The 24349-nt window shown below is 46.2% G+C and overlaps 11 protein-coding genes across 11 annotated transcripts; 6 read left to right on the forward strand and 5 right to left on the reverse strand.

Annotated features, from left to right (window-relative positions):
• Window positions 1-137: 137 nt before the first annotated feature.
• C8R40DRAFT_1100887 (uncharacterized protein) lies at window positions 138-1964 on the reverse strand. Its single transcript, XM_046227919.1, has 8 exons — window positions 1942-1964; window positions 1771-1857; window positions 1250-1713; window positions 1098-1195; window positions 879-1045; window positions 749-831; window positions 246-689; window positions 138-194 (listed from the first exon to the last, which is right to left on the reverse strand). The coding sequence occupies exons 3-7, from the start codon at window positions 1481-1483 to the stop codon at window positions 471-473; spliced, it is 801 nt and encodes a 266-aa protein (XP_046087211.1). The 5' UTR covers window positions 1484-1713; window positions 1771-1857; window positions 1942-1964; the 3' UTR covers window positions 138-194; window positions 246-470.
• On the forward strand, window positions 1954-3032 carry C8R40DRAFT_1043037 (YjeF N-terminal domain-like protein; the record flags this gene model as incomplete). The annotated part of the gene is made up of 8 exons (XM_046224137.1): window positions 1954-1992; window positions 2055-2102; window positions 2155-2257; window positions 2308-2340; window positions 2390-2427; window positions 2481-2504; window positions 2556-2902; window positions 2957-3032. 8 exons carry the CDS (start codon window positions 1954-1956, stop codon window positions 3030-3032), a joined length of 708 nt encoding a protein of 235 aa, XP_046087212.1.
• Window positions 3033-4287: 1255 nt separating this feature from the next.
• Window positions 4288-5287, forward strand: C8R40DRAFT_1169767 (peptidase A4 family-domain-containing protein; the record flags this gene model as incomplete). The annotated part of the gene is made up of 4 exons (XM_046231426.1): window positions 4288-4706; window positions 4762-4778; window positions 4837-4997; window positions 5051-5287. 4 exons carry the CDS (start codon window positions 4288-4290, stop codon window positions 5285-5287), a joined length of 834 nt encoding a protein of 277 aa, XP_046087213.1.
• Window positions 5288-6800: 1513 nt separating this feature from the next.
• C8R40DRAFT_1169768 (enhancer of polycomb-like-domain-containing protein) lies at window positions 6801-10268 on the forward strand (the record flags this gene model as incomplete). Its single annotated transcript, XM_046231427.1, has 7 exons — window positions 6801-6980; window positions 7060-7536; window positions 7593-7805; window positions 7858-8186; window positions 8237-8399; window positions 8447-8838; window positions 8900-10268. The coding sequence occupies 7 exons, from the start codon at window positions 6801-6803 to the stop codon at window positions 10266-10268; spliced, it is 3123 nt and encodes a 1040-aa protein (XP_046087214.1).
• Window positions 10269-10652: 384 nt separating this feature from the next.
• On the reverse strand, window positions 10653-13808 carry C8R40DRAFT_1043137 (transport protein Avl9-domain-containing protein; the record flags this gene model as incomplete). The annotated part of the gene is made up of 12 exons (XM_046224147.1): window positions 10653-11487; window positions 11540-11666; window positions 11711-11826; window positions 11885-12033; window positions 12086-12424; window positions 12472-12541; window positions 12594-12695; window positions 12748-12906; window positions 12960-13030; window positions 13084-13182; window positions 13242-13601; window positions 13671-13808. 12 exons carry the CDS (start codon window positions 13806-13808, stop codon window positions 10653-10655), a joined length of 2565 nt encoding a protein of 854 aa, XP_046087215.1.
• Window positions 13809-13932: 124 nt separating this feature from the next.
• On the forward strand, window positions 13933-15139 carry C8R40DRAFT_1043299 (uncharacterized protein; the record flags this gene model as incomplete). Its single annotated transcript, XM_046224155.1, has 3 exons — window positions 13933-14286; window positions 14342-14519; window positions 14571-15139. The coding sequence occupies 3 exons, from the start codon at window positions 13933-13935 to the stop codon at window positions 15137-15139; spliced, it is 1101 nt and encodes a 366-aa protein (XP_046087216.1).
• Window positions 15140-15221: 82 nt separating this feature from the next.
• C8R40DRAFT_1100907 (serine carboxypeptidase S28-domain-containing protein) lies at window positions 15222-17679 on the reverse strand. Its single transcript, XM_046227920.1, has 12 exons — window positions 17260-17679; window positions 17119-17209; window positions 17024-17066; window positions 16857-16971; window positions 16725-16803; window positions 16472-16674; window positions 16204-16416; window positions 16092-16133; window positions 15929-16030; window positions 15683-15878; window positions 15545-15631; window positions 15222-15481 (listed from the first exon to the last, which is right to left on the reverse strand). The coding sequence occupies exons 1-12, from the start codon at window positions 17620-17622 to the stop codon at window positions 15342-15344; spliced, it is 1674 nt and encodes a 557-aa protein (XP_046087217.1). The 5' UTR covers window positions 17623-17679; the 3' UTR covers window positions 15222-15341.
• A 310-nt stretch (window positions 17680-17989) lies between these two features.
• On the reverse strand, window positions 17990-18615 carry C8R40DRAFT_1169772 (uncharacterized protein; the record flags this gene model as incomplete). The annotated part of the gene is made up of 3 exons (XM_046231428.1): window positions 17990-18296; window positions 18346-18519; window positions 18569-18615. 3 exons carry the CDS (start codon window positions 18613-18615, stop codon window positions 17990-17992), a joined length of 528 nt encoding a protein of 175 aa, XP_046087218.1.
• Window positions 18616-18840: 225 nt separating this feature from the next.
• C8R40DRAFT_1068917 (uncharacterized protein) lies at window positions 18841-19722 on the forward strand (the record flags this gene model as incomplete). The annotated part of the gene is made up of 1 exon (XM_046226049.1): window positions 18841-19722. The coding sequence occupies one exon, from the start codon at window positions 18841-18843 to the stop codon at window positions 19720-19722; it is 882 nt and encodes a 293-aa protein (XP_046087219.1).
• On the reverse strand, window positions 19541-22178 carry C8R40DRAFT_1186430 (MBOAT, membrane-bound O-acyltransferase family-domain-containing protein; the record flags this gene model as incomplete). Its single annotated transcript, XM_046233005.1, has 10 exons — window positions 19541-20033; window positions 20086-20300; window positions 20362-20536; window positions 20597-20745; window positions 20803-21000; window positions 21057-21203; window positions 21266-21388; window positions 21449-21817; window positions 21867-21934; window positions 22004-22178. The coding sequence occupies 10 exons, from the start codon at window positions 22176-22178 to the stop codon at window positions 19994-19996; spliced, it is 1659 nt and encodes a 552-aa protein (XP_046087220.1). The 3' UTR covers window positions 19541-19993.
• Window positions 22179-22579: 401 nt separating this feature from the next.
• C8R40DRAFT_1068919 (uncharacterized protein) lies at window positions 22580-24342 on the forward strand (the record flags this gene model as incomplete). The annotated part of the gene is made up of 8 exons (XM_046226050.1): window positions 22580-22935; window positions 22985-23286; window positions 23339-23568; window positions 23664-23714; window positions 23797-24055; window positions 24122-24149; window positions 24206-24263; window positions 24319-24342. The coding sequence occupies 8 exons, from the start codon at window positions 22580-22582 to the stop codon at window positions 24340-24342; spliced, it is 1308 nt and encodes a 435-aa protein (XP_046087221.1).
• Window positions 24343-24349: the final 7 nt, after the last annotated feature.

Consider the following 24349-nt stretch of genomic DNA (forward strand, 5'->3'; position numbering starts at 1 on the left):
TGTTCCTGAATAGGACTGTAGGACTGTGCCAGGTCCTCCTCCTTCTCCTCTACTAGTCGTTCCGGCTTCTTCCCAACCTATTGGTTTCAATTGAACTAGAGTAACCGTGTTGCCTGATATGTGTATGATAGATGGATATGTTGATACAATGCAGTCATTATTTGAATTCCTTTTAGCCTATGGCCTAGTAGGAGCTAGCGTAGAAGGTCCAATGAGAAGGTCTATGTGAAGAAAAGTATACGTACATCGGATAACTGACTGTACAAAGGACATACATAGGTAAGTAGTACAAACATTCAGAGAGAATAAACCTAGAAACAGCAGGAATGAAGGTGTAGCAAGCATGAACTTATGAAGATATAGCTAAGTAGTGATGATAGATAGAAGGGATCCTGTCAAGGAGTCTATGAGTCAGTGTGGATCTGCCGGCGCAGATACGAATTTTCGCTCGTGTCCGGGTGTCCCTTGGTTCACAAACGTGTCACGGTAAGTACCGCTACGAGTCCATCTTGGTCGATACCGTGGTTTACGCCGTCATTCCCAGGTTCCAAAAGGCCTTCGACCCATTCTACTTCTGCCTGCCACCAGAGGGAATTCCAATGAGTCGGAGAAGAGATGGCTTGAGCGACAAGGAAATCCCGGCCTATGTTATACCCATCAGGTATGATCATATGGTGCTTTCCGGAATGCTGGAAATCGAAGAGATGAGGGCTGTTGAGACTATCTAAGCGGAGCAAAGGAAACTGACCTCTTCCTTGGAAACACCTAGAAACCATGCACCGGAGTTGGCTTTAGTACCATTCTGTTTCCATGAACGGAAGTGGTTGCCCCCTGAGGCGAGTAAACATCAAAAAACCAGACCAGTCGTGATCACTCACCAGCTAAGCTCTCCCAGCAGGTACCAAGAACGGGACCACCAGGTCTCATAAAGTAATACTGTCTTGCAAGCATCTGTTCATCTTGCCTCTCATTGCCGTCCCCGAGGTTGGCTTGATGTATATTACCGTAGTGCAAACCAAGACATTCGCTCGAAAAGCCGAGAGATCTGAAACAGGAAGTTTAGTTCGCAAAAATAAGGAGAAAAGAGGCCAGCTTGCTTAGCATAGATTGAGAAACCGATCTCGGAAAGGATGTAGGGATCCGATTTGCTAGAAATAATAACGTTTAAAGGTTCGCCTTTGTGACGAGTTGTGAACTAAGAAAGTGTTAATGAGTACTAGCTAGTTTGAAAGTGGCCGTATTTGCTTACATCCAGTAATCGCCCACCAAGGATTCTGGGATCTACCCATCCATTCGTCAGGTCTATCTCTGAGTCTACTCCCGTCATATTTGTTGCTCCTTGTTTCGATACTAATGGTACCTGCGTCCCCATGGTTGTATCAAAGGTCCGGTCGATAAGTTGGCTTGCGCTTGAAGATACCGGTGAGCTTTGAACCCACTTTAAAAGGATACATAAATGAAATGTCACGATAGCGGTGCGCATCTCGAACGACGACAGGTGGTAGTGATGTCTCGTGAGGGAAGCTAGTGATATTAGCAGTTCCAGAAGGGCTTAGACAGGAACATTGCACTTGAGAAACGTTGCGCCACACGTGCCGCACTAACACAGCACTCTCTGAGATTGTGGCAACGACTCCTAGATGAATCGTCGGCTCATGTTAAGCCTATGTTGTATCAGCGAATAAAAAAGAATGAAAGGGTCACAGTCGAATTCTAAACGTGAGTTTACGCCTACTGGAGCTCTGGTGGAGCTCAAGCACTCAAATTTACTTAAAGCTCGAATGAAAAGATCATTCGAGACATGCTCTCGTGGTTACAGCAAAATACAATAAACACAGCTTCACTTAGGAAGAGAGGGTGCGTCCCGCCAGACTGCGAAAACAGACTTTAGTCTGAGTCTGGATTTAAACCCAGCGTCTAAATGTGGTTTCTTTCCTCCAGCTTTTTACTACCATGTCGATCAAATATCTCACTGCAAAGCTTGCCCAACAAGTGACTAATTGAAATCGACTACTCATATCACAAGTAGTGCTGAGGAGCGGTCTTCTATGTAGATTGACGAGGAACTCATGAACCAAGCGGGGGCCTTCAGTATCGATCAAGTAAATGGTCCTAAACTCAATGTCTCTATACTGAATTGTCATCTCAACACAGCTTATGGAACTCGCCGGCTTAGCCTGTGCGCAGGCTCTAGCTCGTGTATATGACAAGAAAATGTATCCCAACGTCTTGGTATGTTGTGGTCCTGGAAATCAAGGTGCCTCTCCAGAAGTTGTTTAGAGTTCCAAATAACTGATTTCTTGTAAGGGGGAGATGGCTTGGTAGCAGCTCGTCATCTGGGTCAGGCATCTGGCACGTAATGGGTCTTAGAGTACTCACTGTGATATAGGGATGTTTGGTTATACGCCTACAATCTTCATGCCAAAGGTGACTTTTCTTTCTCAATGGTTTCGGGATCATCCTACAACACCTGTATCTAGCCCGGTTCCAAAGAAATATACCAGGTAAGCATACTTGCTATCACCCTTGCTTTATATGCCAACGGAATCTCGTAGCGGCTCAAAAGCCAATGCGATAACATGAAGATCAAAACTATTCCCCCTTCTGAGGATACATCTCTTCTCCGCGACGCCCTCTCTTCTTCGAATGTGATCTTAGATGCCATCTTCGGCTTTTCGTTCAAAGGACCTATCCGCGCACCATTTGATACGACTCTGCCTCTCTTGACTGACTCCCACCTTCCAATTGTTTCAGTTGACATACCATCTGGCTGGGACGTCGAGGAAGGAAAAATTGAGCGGATTGGACTACAATCGGATGTTCTTGTCAGTTTGACTGCTCCCAAACTGGGCGTACGTTCATTCAACGGTCGACACTTTCTCGGTGGAAGATTTATTCCAAAGTAGGTTGCTATCAATATATTCCGTTTCATCGCTCCATTGCTGACGATTCTCAGGACACTGGAGGAGAAATATCAGCTAAATCTCCCAGAATATCCCGGGTCAGATCAGATTGTCGAGTTGAAAGAGTAGGATGATCATATTTACACCTAGGAATAGTAAGATTGAAAGTGTAAATCAGCGAGCATCCATTGTATCTGGATTCCGCTCTAGCAACGCGATGCTCCGCTCTATGACTTGTCCTCAATCGTGGTATTTTCCTGGTCCGAAACGATCTCGATGCGCAAAACTGATACTGCAGGGGATTGTCCATGGTCTATCGAGAGTGCATTATCTCGAGACGACTGTACCGAAGTCTTATGCGATGATAGTCTGCTTTTACCAATGAAGACGAAGAACTTGGGCGACAAATTTCCACTCAATCGGACCGCTCATTTCCAGGGCTTGTGCGCTATGAGAAGTCAGACACAAGGCTGTTTTGTTCAGTTTCGGAAAATCATATCCGAATGAATTCACAACTAAGATTTTTCGCTATCACCTCTCTCTAAGAAGAGTTCGCGTTTGGAAGGCTATCCCAGGGAAAATTTAGCTATTTTGAGCAAGCTAGCCAGGTGAATCTGAGTTTCGTTTATGTTTGCAAGGGCTTATGTATATCTCGAGGCTACAAGAAGATCAGACTGGAACGTTTTCTGCAAATCAGTGTCTTGTCGACAAAGTTTTCAGTCGCGTTAATTTCAGACGGCATCTCAACAGGACTGCAGGCGTAGCAAAGTCGTTATCTTTTGGCCCTCGGGCACTCGTGAATATGTACGCGACCTTTGCTCTGGAGCCTGGGCCTGAATTGACTTCGATTCAACTCTCATCCTTTCTCAGACGGGGTCGGATAGCGTTGATTCATCAACGTCTCGGAATTTCGGGATTTCGGGATGATCTCTGGCTATACCGGGGCCCCGAGCTACCACAACAGATTTCTACTGATGATACAGGTCCTGTCCGTTCATTCGTCGAGGCATTCCCTCTACTCCCATGAAGTTGTCGGACGTTATCTCTACTCACCCCACCATATTCACAACGTCTAGTCAACTTGCATGGACCGTCGGATTATATATCCGAATGGCACTACCACTCGTTGTTCTACTCAAGCATTATCGATATCAGGAAGAACATTCCAGTTGCTTCAATGGCACCGCAAGCCAGGGAACATCCTCGGAACCCTTATTTGCGGGTTATTCGTAATTTCTTTCCCCCTCGTGGTCTCTATTTCGTCGGAAATTGGTGATTAAACGAAAACTTTATGGCCAAATATGTTGACCGCTGGTATAAAAGACGATGTACAATCAGCGAGTTTCCCTGCATAAAGTCAATTGTTCTCGAGCACCTTGTCATGATGCTTGGACCTTTTATAAAGCCCTCCACCATTCTCCGAGTCTCCACTAGCCTCTGTATTTTCTCTAGTTTGGCATTGTCCCTTCCTCCTCGAAATCTCTCCGACAATATTTCGAGAACACCGCTACGGCGCTCAAATCCCTCCTCTCACAACGAAGTGCTTCATGCCGAAAACTCCAACGCAACCAACACCACCACCCAATTCAGCGGAAACTGGTCTGGCGCTGTCCTTGTTTCACCTCCAGCCGGCGAGATATTCACTAGCGCCGTAGGCACCTTCACAGTTCCATCGCTGCCGTCTGGCGGTAATGGGGCTGCGGCTGCCTGGGTCGGTATCGATGGTGATACGTTTGCGACTGCAATCTTGCAGGCTGGTGTATTCTTCAGCATCAGTGATGACACTGTCGAGTACGGAGCGTGGTATGTTTTTTTCCCTTCCCTAAGTAAGATACGTGTTGATCAAAGTACATACAAGGTACGAATGGTGGCCTGGTGTGTATTAGGATGTTCTTCACGCTCTAAGTCCTGACATGCATGTTTCTTCCCCCAGATTTTGCTACTGATATCGATGTGGACGATTTTCCGATCTCTGCTGGAGATGTAATTACCGTCAATATTGAGGCCACAAGTAGCAGCGAGGGTACTGTCAATCTGATCAACGAATCCTCGGGAGTAGGTTTTACTATCAATCTCACTTCACCGACAAAGCTGGTATGTGATAAAGAAATTATCATTGTCTATTGGCGCTAGCTGACTATAAGTAGTCCTTCCTTGGCGGTCAAAATGCCGAATGGATTGTTGAAGATTACACCCAGAATGGTGGACTCGTCCCGCTTGTCAATTGGGGCACTGTCACTTTTCTCAATGCTTCTGCCTTAACTTCAGCCAATAAGAAGCTCGGTGTTGAGGATGCTACCGTTTTTGAAATCGAGCAATTCAACGATATCTTTACTTCTGTTGTAGTCAATAGCGATTCGTCCCTGTCGATCTCTTATACATGACGATGGCTGGGACACCTAGAGGCGTTACTCGAGAGTTATAGACATCATAGAGCAGATCCATATCACAATACTACTGTACATGAGCATATTGCGTTGAAACCTTCACGATTCAAATATTCAAGTTCTTATTCGGCTTGAAACAGTATCTGGTTGGATGCCGATTCGTAGGGTACCGGCCCGGTAGGTTGGGGCTTCTTGTCTCCGAATCCCATCTTGCCTCAATCCCACCTCGTTCCAGCAAAAACATCCAAGATATTTTTCAATTTCTCTTTGTGCGATTCTTTTCCAAAAAAACGGATTACTGATCTAATGCAGTCGCACAGCTGACCAGGATTTAGTCTACCGGTTAGGAATATCTATGGAGTGTTGGCCTTGGTGAGCATCCTAGATCAGGCTTGTATGGATTATTCTGACAAGTATTTGAAAAAGTTGTCAGACGTCTTGCTTCAAGAAAGCAAGAAGGGATCTGGCGTCCTCCCAGCCTGAAATTTTTAGTAGTTTGTCCACGAATCGTCTGCCGAACTCAACACCGTCGCAACTCTCAGCCCCGTAAGTAACCCTCGGACTAAATAGCGAGCGTGCCAGCCACCTCCAACTATGAAAGATCCTTCTTGCTCTCTACGCATCGAGTAGAGTTCGTTCTTCGACCTACTCAAATGGGCCCTCGTTGCAACTCACTGTCTGATAATTCCTTGTTTAGATGTATGGATTGGATATTGCGCAAAAGGTGCTTTGGGTCGCTAAAAGACTCTGGTTTCGTCTACTCGCACGAGTGAGGATTCTTTATTTCTGATCTCTCAGACCCCGCGTATCCTCATTGTCTATCTAGCACTTGGTGCGAAAGAAACGACTAGGTTGGTTGTGGCAATATGGTGCCTATAGAGGCTTTGTGTTGTGTCACTATATATATATCGAGCGTGTGTGAGTTCACGTTCTCTTCATTGATATTAACCTCTGAATTTTCGCACTAGAATCTCTTTTCCTTTATCTGCTCATGATTTTGTCGCCATCAGCTTATGCAACACAGACCAAATTCTACCTAACATATGTGGGCACTCCTCTGGACTTCCCTTTGCGACCTTCGATCTTACTTCCTCAATCACAACGCCAGACTGATTTGGAATATGTAATACCCTGTTGAAGGGGTTTCCAGTTGAGCATTTGGGGTGGTGGCAAATGAACCCGATCCCCAACGGGAAGAGTTCCAATGAAGCTGACCGGCTGCTATTCAGCAGACCGTTTGGTTGACGAGATGTGTGGTTAAGGCGGTTAACATTGGCTTATAGGTCTGTAGCTGCGAGTGAGACGCGTAGAACTGATTCTGTCGTCGGACCGTTTGATATGCGGCCCGGAATACCGGGTTAGTCATTTTCGGGGATTCGGATCTTCCCGTGGCCCTAAGCTTCATCGTAGCCCCGACACGCACCCCACAGCCAAACGACAGAGTCGGCCGGTCGACTTTTTCTTTTCATTTTCCGTTCGACTTCCAATTTTGCACCAGTTTCTTCATGACATGCCCCGTCCTGGCCAGCCACCGCCATCTACTCTCAGAAACCGCAACCGGATTACCAACAAAACCCGGCTTAAGATCATCCATGGTGATATCGACGTCGACCAGATAATTCCGGACGAAGACGAAGAGAAGAACCGTCTGCTGCAGAGTGTTGCCGGTGTTGACCAGGAGGACGCTAACGTACGTCTCTCGACGATGCTACTGTGGCATTGATGTGGCTATGTATTCCGCGGTTTGCTGACCAATACTTCCGTTTTAGGAACATCATCTTCAAGCTGTTCTTTCACAAGCTGCGTCGCAAGCTGCTAGTGGTAAAGCAACTAAGGACAATGAACAACTTGCCGCCTTCATTCCCATCCCCGAGCATTCAGGCTTTGCAGAAAACTACACTTCCCTCTATCCTGCCGACCGTTGGAAGGATCCTGTGTCTTATATTCAATCCAGTTCTGTAATCGACGAGTATACTGCTGCTGCTCTCGCAGATGGCTGTACCTACTATATGGATGAGCGTGACAAGGAGTGGCTTGACCGTAACAACGAGGAAGCTCGAGGTGAAGGTACTAGTGCCCAAGGTTCTGTGCTAACTTCCAGCGGTCGAGTATCTGGTCGAAGTGCGAAGGGGAAAGGAAAAGAATATGAAGACGCCCAACCCTCACTCATGTCTGAGGACGAATTCGAGCTCGTAATGGGCCTCTTTGAGAAGATAACTCAGGAGAAGACTGAGTTTTTGCATCACGTTCGTTTATCTTACCTTCCAAATTTTTTTCTCGTGAAGGCTAATACTATACTCAGAGTCTCGAGTCAGGTCAAATGCACTTTCCTGAGTTCTCAGAATACCAAGAAGTCCTATCTCTACCTTTACCGCCTGCCACTTTTGCTTCGTACTCTCCTCCGACATGGTTACCTCAGCCTTCTCATCTGCTTCGTCTCGCACGTGTTGTATACCCGTACTGGAAGGAACGGTGTTTAGAACGCGCTGGTCGAAGGATTATACCCCATCTAAACGTATGTTTTTCCTAATATGTTCTATCTCTGCCGCCATTGACCATTGTCCTAGTTTGATGAGTCTGATACCTTGAATGAATCTTATGTTTGTTTTCGAAGACGTGAAACGAAGGCAGTTCGGAAAACGAGAGCCTCTCAGGCTACCTCATCTGACAAACTTACCCGTTTGCAAAGCGAATTCGAATACCCTCTCCAACTTGCCACGCAGTTACTTGCTCGAGAGCAGCTCAAACGAGACTCCGCTAGACAATCGCACCATGTCTGGAATCTACGCATGAAAATGGTGGATCTGAAGATTAAGAATCCTACCTTTGGCGACAAGATTGACGAGGAGCTCCTAATAGATAAGGAACGACCCACCAAGAAAGCAGAGCCTTCATCGTGCGTGCTCTCGACATTTCTCATTATTTTATATTTAAAGCTTTTTAAAGTCGTGTCCGGCTTCCTGCTAAATCAGAGGCTTCCGCTCAGCCTTCTGCCTCCGCACGTGAAATCATTCGGCCCAAGGAGAGATTTGCCTCGTATCAAGGGAAAATTGAACAGATGCTTCAAATTCGCAAAGATCAAGATATGCAATGGGAAGATCATGTCGATGTCTGTCTTGCATCTAATTATATTTCATTTGACTGACACTACCATAGATTGGCTACGTTCAACCTACTATAACACCTTATGGTTCCAGGCTGTTCAAATACATCAGCGCTCCCTCCGAGTTGGGGCAACCCTCTACCGATGCCGATGCTGCTGCAGGATTAGTACCAAAACGATCTATACGCTTAAGATATGGACGCGGTGGTCGTACATTCATTGATCGTAGACCCCATTCTTCGCAGGGTAATTTCAAGCGGTGTCGCAGAATCATGACTTCTGATGATGACGAGGATGCAATGGAGGTTGATGATGTTGAATCACACGAGGAAGCTGATCGTCGACTTTCCGAGCGATGGAGATTCGATGCGGACGACGGTCCCCCGTATGGTCCCAATGGGGCGGAGGAACAGGATCGAGTTCTAGTGGATGATTTCGATTCCAAGTATGTCTTGTTGAACCTCATTTCGTCTCAATAAACTGTCGTTCACTCAACTATACACCAGATTCATAAGCAACTTGCTCGATCAGTCGGATTTAACTACTTTGATGACTGACTTCAGTATTCCTGTAATCAAAGATGGCAAAAGGGAGAGCTACACCCCATATAGGCTCGGTATGACGCCGCCCATGATGCCTATAACGCCTAGAACGTCGTCGCAACCTCAGGTTCCTGTTCAAGGTGTTACACCTGTGTCACAGCAGGTTCATGCTCATCAATCTGTTCCCATATCACAGCAACTTAAACTACCCTCCTCTGTTTCTACTCAGCAAGCTCGCGCTTCTGGTAGTAACCAGCCAACTGTTTCGCAGCCTCCAACTGCTCTCTCCACCGTACAATCTTCTGCTTCCCGCCCTTCGGCTGTTATACCCTCACCTCAGGTCATCCATAATGGCAGACCAGCTATGAACATGCCTCGTGTTGACATGATGAAGCTCGCTTTCAATCATAGTCTTCCATCTGCTTTGCAATCTAAAATCGAACCAATTTCTCAATCCGACGTCGGTAATCACACCAAATCTCAACCCGACGAGCAACACCAACTCGTCCGATCGAAGTCGCAGCAGCAGCAGGTCGCCCAATCGTCGCAACCAGACCAATCTCAGGTTCAGATTTCAACCACAACTGCAGTCAATGGTCTTCATCCTACGTATGCTGCTCTCGCGAATGCCAATCCTTCCGCATACAACATTTCACATTATATGCCTCATTATCCTGCTAACCCTGTCTCGTCTGGCCTTAACAATCAGCAACTACAGCACTTGAAGTCTGTATTCAATTCTGCGAACGCAGGCGGCTCACAGAACTACAATTCTGCGTTGTTTACGCAAATGCAGATGCCGAAAAATAGTAGTGCCGTTGCCAATGGCACATCGGGTACACCTGCTGTTAACGGAAGTTCTAATATACACAATTTCACTGCGCCTCCTGTTCGCCCGATGCAGCGAGTCCAAAGTGGGTCTACTGTCAATGGATCATCGTCGAGCCCTCCTCGACCAGCGTCTACAGTTAATGGTATTCAACATGATCCCAGCGCTTCACCCAGTCCTCGTATGATGCATGCATTGGTCCCTGGAGAACACATTCCTGCGCGTACCTCTTCTGCGAACGGTTCGAGAACCGGCTTTCGGCCTCCCAGTAACGGAATGCAAAATGGAGCCCAGATAGTATACGGTCCAAATTCCATACAACAACAGCAAATGCTTCAGATGCACAGCCAGTCGCCTCCACAGCCGGTATACAACTCCCCTCAGGCCTACTCCCTATCCCCTTCGCCGCCCAAGATGCAGCCTGTTTCTATGCCTAATGCAGGCTCCCCATTATTGCAACAGCAACAGCAACAGGTTGTTGGTAACTCACAAGGAGTCTACTGAAATGCGATCCATTTTTATTTTCATTATTTTTCTAGTATGTACGTTTGGACTATGTAATAGTCTTTTTTGATGTATGATTCAATCGTTTTTCGCTGAGTACATATCGTTATCCCTCCTCAGTTTTATAATTATAACCTGCTTCTCATGTACTTATGCTTTATAACATGTAGTTTCATCAAGGAATACAACTCTTTAAAGGTTGGTAGATAATGTGCGCACAAATCAATCTGAGCATACATTATCATTGTTGTTGTCTAGACAAGACGGGAAACATTATCCGTATCATTATTCTATAAGCATTGTCAGTCCTGCTGTACTTAGAAGAGAGCGTGTTTAACGACGTAAAGTATTCGGACAAGACACAAATGTGACGGTGAATGAGATTTACATTGCCATCGCCACCGCAGAATAGCCCTCTTCAGACTCATCTTCATTGTCATCAAGAACGTGACCCGAATGCTCTTCTTTATCACGAACAGGTTGCGGCGGCGCGTCCAGGGTGTGCAGTAATGAGTCAATTGGAGACATTGGGGCTCTATCAATATCAACTGGGTCTACAATTTGGGGACTGGTGACTGCGCGTCTTGGTGTAAGTGGTTCAATAAACACGGGCGTAATGTCAGGAGCGATCAACGTCGAAGGTGGAATGGGGGGTGTTGGCAATGGTAAAGCTGCAGGTGGAGGTGCCGGGGTCGCAGAAGGCGATTTCGATAATGAGAATCTTCCCACTCGACTCGACATGAAACTACCAATTCCGGCTCCCCAGGAGGTCAAGCGCGCAGGAGAAGATGATCCAGACGAAGTGTCAGTGGAGGCTGATGACCTTGAAGCAATAGAATCGATGCTAGTATGTTTTAATAAGGTGGGCTGCATGAAGCTACTCGTTGAGGAAGAGGCTGAGTTTGAAAGAGAACTGTCCGGGTCGGGTTTGGTCACTAGTTCCGGTTCTTCTGAGGTTGTCATGTCACTGTGGTTCGATGGTGTAGCAGGGATAGGCGTGGTGGGAGCTGCAGTTGACGGAGTTGTGGGAGCACTACGCTGCCAACGATCTCGTACGCCCTCTACGGCCTTGAAAAAACTCAACGAGCCAGCGGTGAAAGTCCGTGTGACGGCTTCGCGGGCCGGTGCAAGTTGTTGCTCTATTTTGAGTTCTTGAATACCTTCTGACAATCGTAATCCAATGTCGGCAACAACAGAGACCTTCTCATTACAAGGGTGCCTTACTTTGCCGTTAGTTCCGGACTCACACTAGTAAAGTGACCTGCACATACCGAGGCTCTACGATGTCAAATAACATGGGATCAGTTGTACGTTCCCAGACCTCATATGCATTTGTGTTTTTGAATTCAGACATCCAAAGGTGATTAAAATCTTCTGTAGAGGTTGGTTCTATGCGAGCTATGAGTGAGTTATAGGGTTTGAGCATACGATATACAACGAACCCGTAATCAAAACGCCTTCTCCTTTAATTAGAAAGTCGCGATATCGAACGGACGCCAAAGCAGCAGAGATATATTCGTCAAACTTGACTCTCAAGTAATCATCACTTCCTTTGAATCTGGGAGCAAGAGGTAAGATGATCCTGAAGTAAGGTGTAACCATAAGCTTTGACATACACCATGCCCTGTAGACGGGGTTGATTTTCTTCAAACCAGGTCTCGTTGACGTCCTTAACGATATCGTCCATCCATTTGCGGTCCGCTGCAGTCAAACCTGCAGATCGCTCGAGGTTCTGGTCTCGAAATTCAAACGCGCCAGTCTCGATCTATATCGCATTGTTGGAAAAATATGTTGCGGGCATAAATGGGCAGACCCACATTAACAAGTAGATCAATCTCCTTCTGGTGTGTTACTATTGAGTTTGTGCTTCCACACAACCAACTCTTTGTCTCCTTCAACATATCCAGTTGCTGCAGCGGAAGGTAAGGTTGAAAGAAAGCATCTCTGCCAAATATATCGAGAGGAAGTCCAGTGTACGTCATGAGACTCTTGCGGTCAGAGGTACGCAGAGATGTAGGGCGCACGAGAGTAGGTGCTCGGGAAGCAAGAGGCGGAGAACCACAATCGTCAAGTGTCTGCAACAGACCGGGAAGCAGAGAAATAAGTGAATATTGATAAGTGCATAAGCGTTCAACAGGGTGTCCGTAGAACATGATCTGGTGATAAGTTTAGCATGCTGCAAAAGACTAAACCTCATATTTACCCGTTTCTGGAGAATGAGGGCCTTGACAAGGATCAGAGTGCGCTGACGGAAGGTGTGTACCAGTTCTCGTCTGTAATGCCTCATCAAGAGCAGTCCGGTCGGTCCAAGGTGAAAGGACGTACAGACTAGTTCCCATATATAATCCACTCTCAGTCATTTGCGTTCGGAGTGAGAGCTCCAATCCAGACTCGAAATCATCAAGTATTTGTACTTCAGAGAAGTCTCTATCAAAATTGTTGATGATGACAGCAAAGCGACAAATCCAAGAAGGTATACCTCTGCTGAAATAGAGCAGTCGTGACCACGCCTAGTTTATCCTTGATCGGACCAAATACTGGCTTTGAGGCTAGTACAACAACAGCCTTTTGGACGGTTGAACGTGTTACATCTGGCGTCTTGACTAACAACGCTGAAGCAGCGATCTGTTGGTTACATCTATGTAATTAATTGAGATGAAAAGAATGATTTCAACGAGAGGTTGAGCTCACGATATGCCGAATACAGTGGTGGGATTCGGCCCTGAGGGAACAATATGGAAGTATGAGTAGTCTTCAGCACTCTAGCGTACATGACATCAACACGGCATTGAAAGACGTATAGAGGGTGACTAACGAGATGTGCACCGTCTGGCAAAGCGAGAAACGGTACCATCTTGACAATTTCCTCGTTCTCGAAAATTTCACCTTTTGACCATTCAATTCTTGGACCAACCTGGAATGTTCAAGGTAAAACAGATGGTAAGGCAAGGAAATGATGTGGTCAATGCGCACCAAGTGATTGAAATCCACCAATGCTATTCCCAAAACGAGTTTTCCAGGAGGAGGTTGGAGCAAAATTGACTCTGGTCTCGCTTTCTTTGAAGACCCTGAAGCGAAGGATTCGGCAATGGACTCTACGTCGCTGTGTCGTCGCGGGGGATATGTCGGCGGAGAGAGCATTGGACTAGGTGCTTTGGGTTCATCGAGGATAGAGCCAGAGGCACTGGTATTTGGAGATTCATGCTGGACCATGTCGTGAGATGCATAGCTCATGTCATCGGCGTCAGAACTGAAGTCAGTGTCGAGCGTGTAGGGCCTGGACTCTCGCTTTGACAAGGTATCCGAGCTCAAAGGATCATCGACATCATGAAACTTGTATCGCGAAGTATTCGAGGATTCATAAGACTCGCTTTGGCGAAGTTGAGGATGGTCGACTTGAACCGAATTTCGAGCAGAAACTGCTGGCGACGAAAGAGAAATTGATCTTTGAGAGGCAGTATCGCCATCATCAGAGTCGGCTGTGAGCTTTTGCTCTTGTAAGCTGGGAGAGTGAGAGGCGAGGTCGTCAAGAGAAGTCATGAAGAATGGAGGAATATAAGAAGGGTATTAGCTGCGGGCGTCATTGCGCGCGCTTATTTGATTTACTGTACAGTGGCTTCGATTTCGCTTTTTGATTCACTACCACGATCGCCCCTCTTCACAAATGGCCCAGAGACAACCATTCTATTCTCCCACTCGGCCACCGACTCTCGCTATGACAGAACTTGTAAAAATGACTCTTGATCACCATCACGCTGCCGACCTTATTTCGAAGTGGCTCGAGCACCGAAACGACACTTATACTGATTGGTTTTTCTCGCGTCGAGACCAGAAACACGACCGTAACCAAAGGCAAATGCTACTTTGGAACAAAGGAGATTTTCTTCTCGAGAATATTTTCTGTAGAACGGTTGATACGGGAAGACTGATTCCTCTTCGGACATGGACAACACACGTTTACTGTCATCGTTCAATATATGATAGGAAGCGTCCAATGATGCCAGTTGTATTCACTATGGTGAGACCTGTTCTCCATTTTGTAATCTCCAAAATAATCTAAATGTACAGTTCAGCTCCCAGAACTGATGTTATTACGCGCAATGCATGATCGAGGATGCGAAGAAATCTTCATAATTGTCACCGATCTACAACGGCAAGAAATGGATGAAGTAACCGAGTACTTCAAGCTAGTCTGTAGACATGCTTTTGGACAATGCAAACCTAGTATGGAGAGGCGCATTCAACTCGAACGTATGTTCTCAATTATTTATCTACTTCAAACGCCTTCACGTTATTTTTTAGATATGCGAATCACCCACGCACTACACCGTCATCGTCGTACTCCTTGCTTCCCTCAAATAGACCTCACCCTTCGTGCAATCCTGTATGAGAAGAGACCGCGTTTTGTGGTTCTTTTCTCTCCTCAACCAACTTCCTACTCGCAAATCCTCTTCACACACCACACCTATGTCCCAGACGAGGAAGTTTTCTTTGATTACCCCACTGGCTGTCCCAATCCCTGTTGTACGGACAACTGCGAGATGCTTCGGTTTCCGCGGAGAGGCTTGGAGACCGCTAACGTATTGGAAATCAAAAGAGGGGGGAAATTTGGTAAAAGGGTCAAGCAGAAGACGATGTGCAACTGGATAGAATGTGATGTTTGTTTCAGTGAGGAGCCTTCGTCGAAGAGGTCGAGCGGAAGTAGTGAGGGAACTGAAAGCTCGGAAAACGGATTGGATCCACCCGGGCAGCGTGTCGTTCCTGGTCAGCTGTGCAGTCAATGCCGACTTGTCAGATATTGCTCATTAGATCACCAGAGGAGGGATTGGCCTGAGCATAAGAAAGTTTGTGCTAGGATGCAGTGGGACTGAAGTTCGACAAAAATCTATGCGTGTCCTGGACTCATTTGGACGGTTTTTGACGGTCTCTGAAGGCGATTTTTTCATTGCACATAGTTTGTTCATTATCTCTTTTCATTCTTCAATATTTGTTGTATGTACTACCATTTTCCGTCGCAATGAACTGACGACCTAGCGACTAAAAACATGAGACGGATTTGATCAGTCCATATGCTCAAATTTCTTGGCTATCGGCCTTCCAATCTCTCAACCAATGTTGGACAAAAGCTACCATCTCCTCGTGTATCTTGCGTATTTCGGGAGGCTCGTCGTCTGGATTTTGAAGCCCATACTCGTCGTAATGGTGGACGCCATCTTCAATTTATGGCATACGTATGTATCAGTCTTTTGAGCATGAAAAGAGAATTGGACACCTACTGGGTATGATCTTGAAGGGTCTCAACATCGTATCCTCCCGGTCATTCGCATAGTCACTATGAGGCGTGTCGGGACGCCAAGGATCGACTAAAAAAGAAATCTCAGAGCGCTGGCATAATGGAGATCATCAAGACCGGCCTTCTCCATCGATTATAGCAAGGCGGTCCATCGCGATATCAAAGTCTCCAAGCTCATTCACCACAGTTACATTGGGTAAAGGAGGGACCGTGAAGTGTTCTCCTGGATCATACGCTTGACGACAGATCTTGGACTCGTATTCGAGGTCAATACGTTTTGAGATGATTCGAGGTACTGTGGGATCCGGAGGCGCTGTCTAATGAGGAAAGAGTGAAACCTAAATCACCGAAAAAGAATGCAACATACTGTAAAATACCCCCATTCTGTGCACACCTGGAATAACCATAGTCGCCAAATCTCACTGAGGGAGGTATCCTGATAATGTGTATCATCAAAGGTTCCAAAACACTGGAAGGCACGGGTGTCGTGGTTCAGAATTTTACGGCAATTGGAGGAGATATCACATCACCTCTTCATGAGAAAACCCCTCTGGACATCTAGATACGACATGCTGATAATTATGGAATATATGAAGCAGTCAGCCGTTGGTCAGCGTTGAAATGGGAAAATATAGCTGTCACTTTTTTGATCCAGGCCCCATAGTTGACTATGGCGATATCCACTTTGAGTCCTCCTGGGAATGATACCATCCTGTCGGGATGCCCATATTCCAGTCGCGTCACATCAGGTTTTTTGTGACCCAGAGGTTGGTTCAGTGCGACGCAAAATTCATCGAAGGTGGTGCTCCCTACTTTGGGGTCCCAAACCTTTGCTTGCCATGATCCAAGAGGGCTCTTAGTATGAATCAGCCCTTAGTGAGTATACCACTTCCTGTTATCCCCTGCATACCTCAATTAAAGAGACAAAGTCGACATCATGTTTCAATCCATGGACACCGAACAATGCTTTGAGCGGAGCAGACAGGACACGGTGGTCCAGGATGGTGTCGATAGTTTCGATAGCTTTTTGCAAGTGCAGTGAACAGGTAGGATCAGCATAGCGGCGAATTATATCCATGTATTCCCAGTTGATGATTGCAGCGTGGGTGACAGCTGAGGCACCTTGAGTATAATTACACGCATGTGTGGAGTCAAGTACTCACCACTAGAAGCGATCGCGCCGTACACGAGGTCCGGATAAAGAACACGCATATGAGCAGCGCGCGCACCTGCGTAGGAGCCCTATGATTGGATGAGCTGTTGCTAAAGCCACACGGAGCGGATGATCAACATACGCCATAATATATCCAGGGCGTTCCCGGGGCTGTAAGGTTCTCGTCGATACCAGAAAATTGTACGTTGGCCATGAAGTTTGCACTGTCAGCTGCAGACTGTGCATTATTCAAGAATCTACCAATTCGGGATGTAGAGAGTATTTCTGAGCGCTTGACCGATGGCTTACCTCAACGAGTCGGTGGTAAGGTTTTTGGTAGCGATAGATTCACCTTGAGTTCGACATGAGCGGCAGACGAGATACAGGCAGGTATATAAGCGCACCATAGTACCTGTGTTCCAGCACGACACCCAATCCTCCTGTCGCCCGAGCAAGTATATCTACGATACCAGTATCCAAAAAGGGTATTCTGTCCTAAAACCAAGTCAGCGGAAGCTAAGCAAAATACTTCCGCAAAGCCTTGCCTCCCCGCTTGTTTCCCCACCGTCAAGCAGAAAAACGACACTAGACCCAGGTTGATAATGTCTCTTGTTTACCCAGTAACGTTGCATAAATGTATCATTGGTGCTGCTTCCAAAATGGTCCAAGGGTTGTTCAAACCATTGAGCAGTGAATTCCGGTTTGTTATTGGGTTCGTGAGGTAGCTGTAGGGGTGCCTCAGAAGAATCTTGCAAAATTAAGCCATTAACTGGAAGCTGTTGTGAGTCGTGCAATTGGTCCAATTTCCAGAAGTTGACTCCTTGAGGACCAAGTCTCAACAAATCAGGGTTCGCAGCGTGAGCCGTCAGGCAACCCAAAGTAGCGAGAACAACTACTCTGAGAATCATGTTAGCGAGTACTGCAACTCCTGACCCCGAGAGCAATGAAAGTTATGGTTTAGCACAAGGCCTACGTTAACTAAGCGCCCAAATGAAGACGGCTTTGCTAATTAGGCAATCCAACAGTGTTGTATCTAATCCGAATCGATCTCCCGCCTTAAACCACAACTCTTTTATTCATTCAAGCAAATCCTAGATGATAAAAACGTTGTTGAGGTCGTGATATACACACCAATGACTGTCATTGAAGTGAGATTCTGAACGATCTTGCACCGTCGAAAGAACAACAGTCCAAGGGAGGGCTGATAAGCTCTAATAGAGTGACCTGGGGCGGAATGTAATGTGTCCGTACACCGTGCAATCATATATGCAAATATCAGAAACTCATTCCTTCCAACTCCGAATCTGGGCCGCGTTCAAGATTCCAGACAGATTTTTTAGGTTTCGAAATTGCTGCATCATCAAGCTCATCTTCTAGAGTTTGCTCTTTATGTTGGGCATCGCCGGAAGCGCGCAAACTGGGCCTGACACCGAGTGACGAGCACAGTGCCTTGTATCTCGAACGAATTTGCCTAAAAAGCTTCGGGATATCGAGATCAGACGAGGCATGGGAAGACGAAGGGTTGACGCGAGGGAATTGGGATATCAGCGCTAGGAGATGCTTGATATGGTGGAGAGCTCGACTAACGACACCTGAATGTATGATTGAGCAGAAGAGCCTGAAGGACTCACTCGTCTTCCTTGCCTTGGCTAGCATATACCGCCTGCCACATTAGGGCAAACCCTTCATAATAACCGAGCTCTTCCCACATTTCGAAGCCCTTCTCGCGGCCAAGGGCCCGTCCTTCGATGAGCCCGTGAATTCGACCATGCGTAAAACCATCGCTGTAGCCTGCATCGTAAAAACTGAGTCCATCTGAGACCAAGCAGGCATATGAATTGTAAGAACACGGACGATTGCTCCAAATTGACGAGAGATTCGAGATCAAAGTCTTCAAACATTGTGTATGCAAATAAGGCGGCATGCGGCAAGGGCCGAACCTTTGATTACTAGCTTTTACTAGTAGTAATGCTACAGACAAAACAGAGAGTGACCAACACACTCTTCGAGATAACATGAGCTGAAACCCGCTGCAAATACACTCTAAATTGCGTACTTCGTCGGGCGGCCTAGCAACACTCCTTCAAACCTCCACCTTATACGGTGGACCGGCTGTAAACTGTGTCATGTCGACCTCCATTGCACCAAAACGCTCAGCCTCCCCTTTAGAAGATGATCGCCCCACTAAGGCTGCTCGACCGCCATGGCAGGAACTTCCAAACACGGGAAAAGCAGACAGGCAGCTTACCGACTCCGAGTATCAGAATTTGAAGTCGTCGCTAGACACTGAACGTTATAACGTTTTCATTTTCGAGGCTGCTCATATTTGCATGGCGAACGGATCCACAGGCAAATCAGTAGTCGTTTCTCAAATAGTATCCGCTATGGGAAAGTGGCTTTCGTTATTGGACACTAAGGCGGCCAACTATGAAAGAACCGTCGTATATCTGCAACAGTGGACTTCTAAACCACGCAATACCCAGGAGAATTACTTTATAGAGAAGGGGAAGACGAGGGGGAAGGGGAAGGGTGAACAGAAGAAGAATGGAAGTAAAGCGACGGAGCGGACGATGATACGTAACCGCCGAGAGTACATCAGTCTGGCGGAGGTCAGGGCAGGAGACTCCCCCATCCGACGTAGTTCTCGATCAGCCCATCAGGAACACCCCCGCTACTGCATTTTTGTTTATGGATTATCTGTCTACAGAAATGTAGATGTTGATAAGTACAGGTCATTACTGCAGGTCACTGATTTCTTTGCTGACCATCCACGCGAACAAACAATGAAGGAGGTGTATGCCATGAAACCGTTCTGGACTGCCGGGTCCAGTTTCGGCTTTGTCGATATGAATGAGAGCTTTCTAACTACCGGTATTGATGATGAACACAGAGTTGACGGGGTTCATGCTCAGACGGATACATCTGATGATGAAATGGACGAAGATGAAATGGACGAGGATGAAGCAGGCGAAGATGAAACGGGGGAGGATGGATGGGACAAAGATTAAACGAAGTAGGGGAATAGCAGATATTTCTTGCATCGTGGCCATGTATAAATAAGACTAAAGTACGGTTTCGTGTATGTTTCAATGGGACTCTGTTCCCAAATGTACTTATATATGTAGCAGCATAGGTGTAAGTACTACACATACCTGGAATACGAAGGTCAATGCTGAAGCCTTCGATCCCAGGAGAGTAAACTAGGATATTTCTTTAATGGAACGAAGAATATCTTATTAACATTATGAATCGTTTACACTACATAGATAGTCCGTCTGATCAACATCGACGATATATGCCCTTCCTCATTTCCTCTTCTCTGTGTTATGCTAAATCAGTATCAAGAACACGCAGACACAGAATTTCCTTACCTGTATTCGAACATGAGCTGTACCCCGACGAACAAGCAAAACACGACTCCAATTAGGAACTGAACTCCGGCAAAGGTACCTACTAATTCATTAAGGAAGAACCGGAGGCCATCGACGCCAATGACGAATCCCACGAGATTGGCCGTTATCATAAGCAGGATGTTGACAACACCGCCTAATGCGCAAACGTGTCGATACCATGAGGTAGAAGAATACTGGAAACAGAGTAAGATTCATGAGATATAGACAGGGGGATGATTAAAGGTATATCCTTACTCGCGAAGCAGGAAGGAAATACCGAGCAAGCATTTCTGGAAGAATGAACAAGCTCACGAGCCAGCCCCACGCAAGGAGTTTGAAAGTGAGGTCATGCCACAATGCAACGAACGTGAATACAAGGACGCTATTCACAAATACATTCTTCATTCCGCCCAGGGGAATGTAAATGTAGCTAATTCCCCAAATCAACATTCTTCTTTTTAAATAAGCTCTGAGAAAAAACTCAACTTACCGGATGATCCATAGGTTATAGCTGCGGTGCCAACTCCTCCAGAAACCAAACGTCGAATAGTTATTTGCCATACACCTGACCATGTTTTCAGGCGGATCAATACCGTCTACCAAAGCCCATAATCGGAAAAAGCGCCAAGGAAGTAGGAGCTAGGTAAGTCGTGAGCTGAATCCCGGCTCGAAAATGTCCTCGAAACTGGGCCTTACCTTGAGCCACACTATTATGAGATTCCAAAACCCTAACATGCCAATTTGTGCGGGAGAGTCGCTTGCCCACGCTCTGGTATCTTTGATTGCGACTACGTACATGAAGTGGAGGACGGCTTCCATTGTCAAGAGGCAACCAATGAATCGGATAAGGTATCCTAGAACAGAAGATCTTGTGATAGTTAGCGGCCGACGAAACTGCAGGATCCAGTTTATTAGCCTCTTTTTCAATGAAACTAGTGAGATCAAGTGACCTGCCACAGAAAATCATTGAACGTCATGATTGGGCCGGCGATGTACAGGGGAGAGTAAAGGGCATATGAGAAATAATTCGCATAAGAATACATCTCGTGAGGATGACTTGTTATTTGACGTTGTCGCTCGTCTAACGAGATACCTGTCTATCTTGTGCCTGGATGAGAATTGTGGTGGAAGGAAGGGTATTGTATTGAGATGTACCGACCTCAACAGAATTTGGTTTTCTGCAAGCCCAATAGTAGTCCATGCTAAATGATACCAAGCGAAGCATTGTGATGTTGAAGTTGATGTGCCATCTGGGGTAGAAACCTTCATATTTCTCTTCATCCTACAAACATCATAAGATTTAACGCAGAACCGAGTCTTAGAAGGACGAACAAGTGCGTACCAAAAATTCTAATGATGGAGTGATTGCACCAAAGCGATACCCATTATAACGATCATTCATGAATAGGATTCCAATGTTGAATGCCCAAGTAAGTACGGGCCCTAACTTGGAGGATTTGCACGCCTTTGCAATTATGAAGTTGATTGTTATGACGACAATTAGTTTCAGGATGCTGGAGCCGTGCAACGCGACTAGGAAAATGAGGGACAAAGCAGCATTCAAAGGGATGAGATGGAGATTGTCCCCGGGTACTTTTGACATGAGATAGAGCTTGTTCCAGGAATATTTCAAGAGTAAAAATAAGAAGGCGACACCAGTGAGAATGGGTATGTTATTTCTAAAAGATCGATATTGACTGTCGCTGTTATCCTAGAAGTTGTCAGGTTCATTGCGGAAGCGTACCGATTGAAATGCTCACCAGGTTCCGACCAAATAACCAGCCTTGCCATAACTTATACTGATACTGTGGATAATTGGGATGGGAAGCTAGGAGCGGGCAAACAAGAGCAGGGATCTCAGTACAATGCAACTTTGAAGAAGCCAAATAGCACATACGATCGCTCAGAGTTATAGGTATCCATATCATGAACGGTAGAGCCAAGCATAATATCACGTAGTAGAATTTGAATTCCACTGTTCCCCATCTGCTAGGTTTCCGGTTGCTCTCGCTAGGAATAGAGGTGCTCCTTGACGATGAAGGTATCTTCACGGTAAGGTCGGTGATGCTCATACTTGTACTTTGTCGATCAGCGAAGGAGAAAGGAGGATGAGGATGATGTGCCTGTGCAGTGGGCGACGTGATGGGGAGAGGTATTTCTTCGCTCATATGAGCTAAGGAACCTCTTGGACGCAAAATCTAGCGAGCTCTGCGCGCAACAGTCGAAGTTGGATATAAAGATGTTGTAGAACTTGGAACGATGACACTTGTAAGTCTTTGAAATTTCACTGCGGCGCTTGAATTTTGACAACAATCGTTTGTTAGTCATCGTTTTCTGTACCTCCTTCCTCTTTCTCCCGCGTCAAATAATCTCCAAGGTTTCGCTTCAGCTGGTTCTAGGGCCCTCCAGATTGCATGAGTTACAAGACTTCCCGCTTTTGCTCCATTACAATATCCAACAATATCCTTCCCAAATGCAAAAATTAGGCGCTTCCCCTATTCATGCCGATATCCTCCTTTGCATTCTGTGCGCGCTTCCAACGTTTGAGGCATTGTTCGCCACCGTCAGGGCCTCAAAAGCTTTTCACGCTACTTACGTTCAACACGGGAAGCGAGTTCTTAACTCCGTTGCCTTCAACTATGTGGGCCCCGCGCTTCCTTTAGCTTTGCAGGTCGCCCGCTACGATTCGCATCTTTCACCTGAGGGATTCAATACAGGACTGTCGGATAATGACCACAACACAGGCCTTCAGGTAGAAATCAAGGACGTTTATCCCTTGGTAAACAATGAAAAAGTCGTCGCAGAGTGGGAGAATTTATTTAGTTTTCGGTACGTCTTCAACAATGCTTGTCCATGTTCATTCTGACGGGGGGTGCAGAAAGAAAGACATGCGTCATGAAACCAGTCAACTTACAAGCTTGGAATCTTGGCAATTCCGAAAGGCAATGCATCGTCTGATGTTGTATACACGTCTCTTCCCAACTGACGAGTATGCCTATTGCATCACGAGCAATAGTGACTGTGTTGATCTCACCACCAAATTAGAAAAAGAACTCCTCACACGACAGGAGTTTCTGTCGGACTGTTTCACCAACGAACTTGATCAACTACGCGAAGTGGCAACTTTTGCGCTGGAAATCATAAGATGGGTTGATAATGTCGATAGTTCTGACATGATAGGTGCATCTCACGTCTGGAGCATGGTGTATTCATCTCACTCAACTCCATACAGCATCCAACAGAGATTTTACTGACATCGCCCTTTCTGTTGGACCTGCCGTAATCCTCGAATGTTACAAAACCCTCGGATTCGAACCCTTGACTGAAACGATCAACAAACTGTGTACCGATACAACGCCCGATTATTTTGAAGATAAAAGTTCACGACCTCTACTCGCTGGGTATCTCTTCAAATCCGTCTCAGCTGTTCTCGAAAATCGCGATGCAAATGACCACCGATACGTATCCCTCAAAATTATTGATATTGATACATTAAGAGAAGAATCTTGTATGATTTTCCTTAACTAAATCACCCGTATACTGAAAGTCGTGTTAAGGTTCGCAGTGTGGTGCTGAATCCTACATCGGGGGACTCTGGGGCAAAACTAGTAGGCATAAGAAATATCATAGTGAAGAGGGGCCGCTCTGACGGTCTATGTAGCTTGGGACTATCTCAGCTTATCCTCCCAGACCCTTGGTACCTATCTCTTTCCCTCCCTGTCTATGTTCATGAAGGGCGAGCTTCATCGCAATCCTGTCGAAATCAAGCACGTCGAGGCACTGCTCGTCAAAACTCCGTTTAAAGAGATTTATGAAGATATCTACAGCAAGAATCTCAAACTACCCGCGTGGCACGACAGAAACGACGATTATTGGATATGCCAGGCATGCCTAACACAATTTGTAAAGGACCACCTTCACTTATGGGTCATTATGAAGCGGAAAGAAGGTACGTCCGCATTGCCAATCGTTTTCGATATCTAAGTTGCTGATTTGAATTTCGTTTTATTTCCAGCAAAGGAACGAATAGCGAATGATTGTTGGTAAGCCTGTAATATGTGCTTAAATTGCACCTGGAGTCCTCAGACCGTTGTCGCAGGTATGGATATAACTGTCGAACCCAAGTCCACAAATCAAATCACGCGCAACAGCTCAATGTGAGTTACACTGGCCCTTTGAACCTATTTTTCAACTGATTGACATGTAAAATAGCATCTGTGCGAGCCGACGCGATGATCATGAA

This window comes from Lentinula edodes (assembly GCF_021015755.1).
Source record: "Lentinula edodes strain Le(Bin) 0899 ss11 chromosome Unknown C8R40scaffold_14, whole genome shotgun sequence".
Lineage (NCBI taxonomy): Eukaryota > Fungi > Basidiomycota > Agaricomycetes > Agaricales > Omphalotaceae > Lentinula > Lentinula edodes.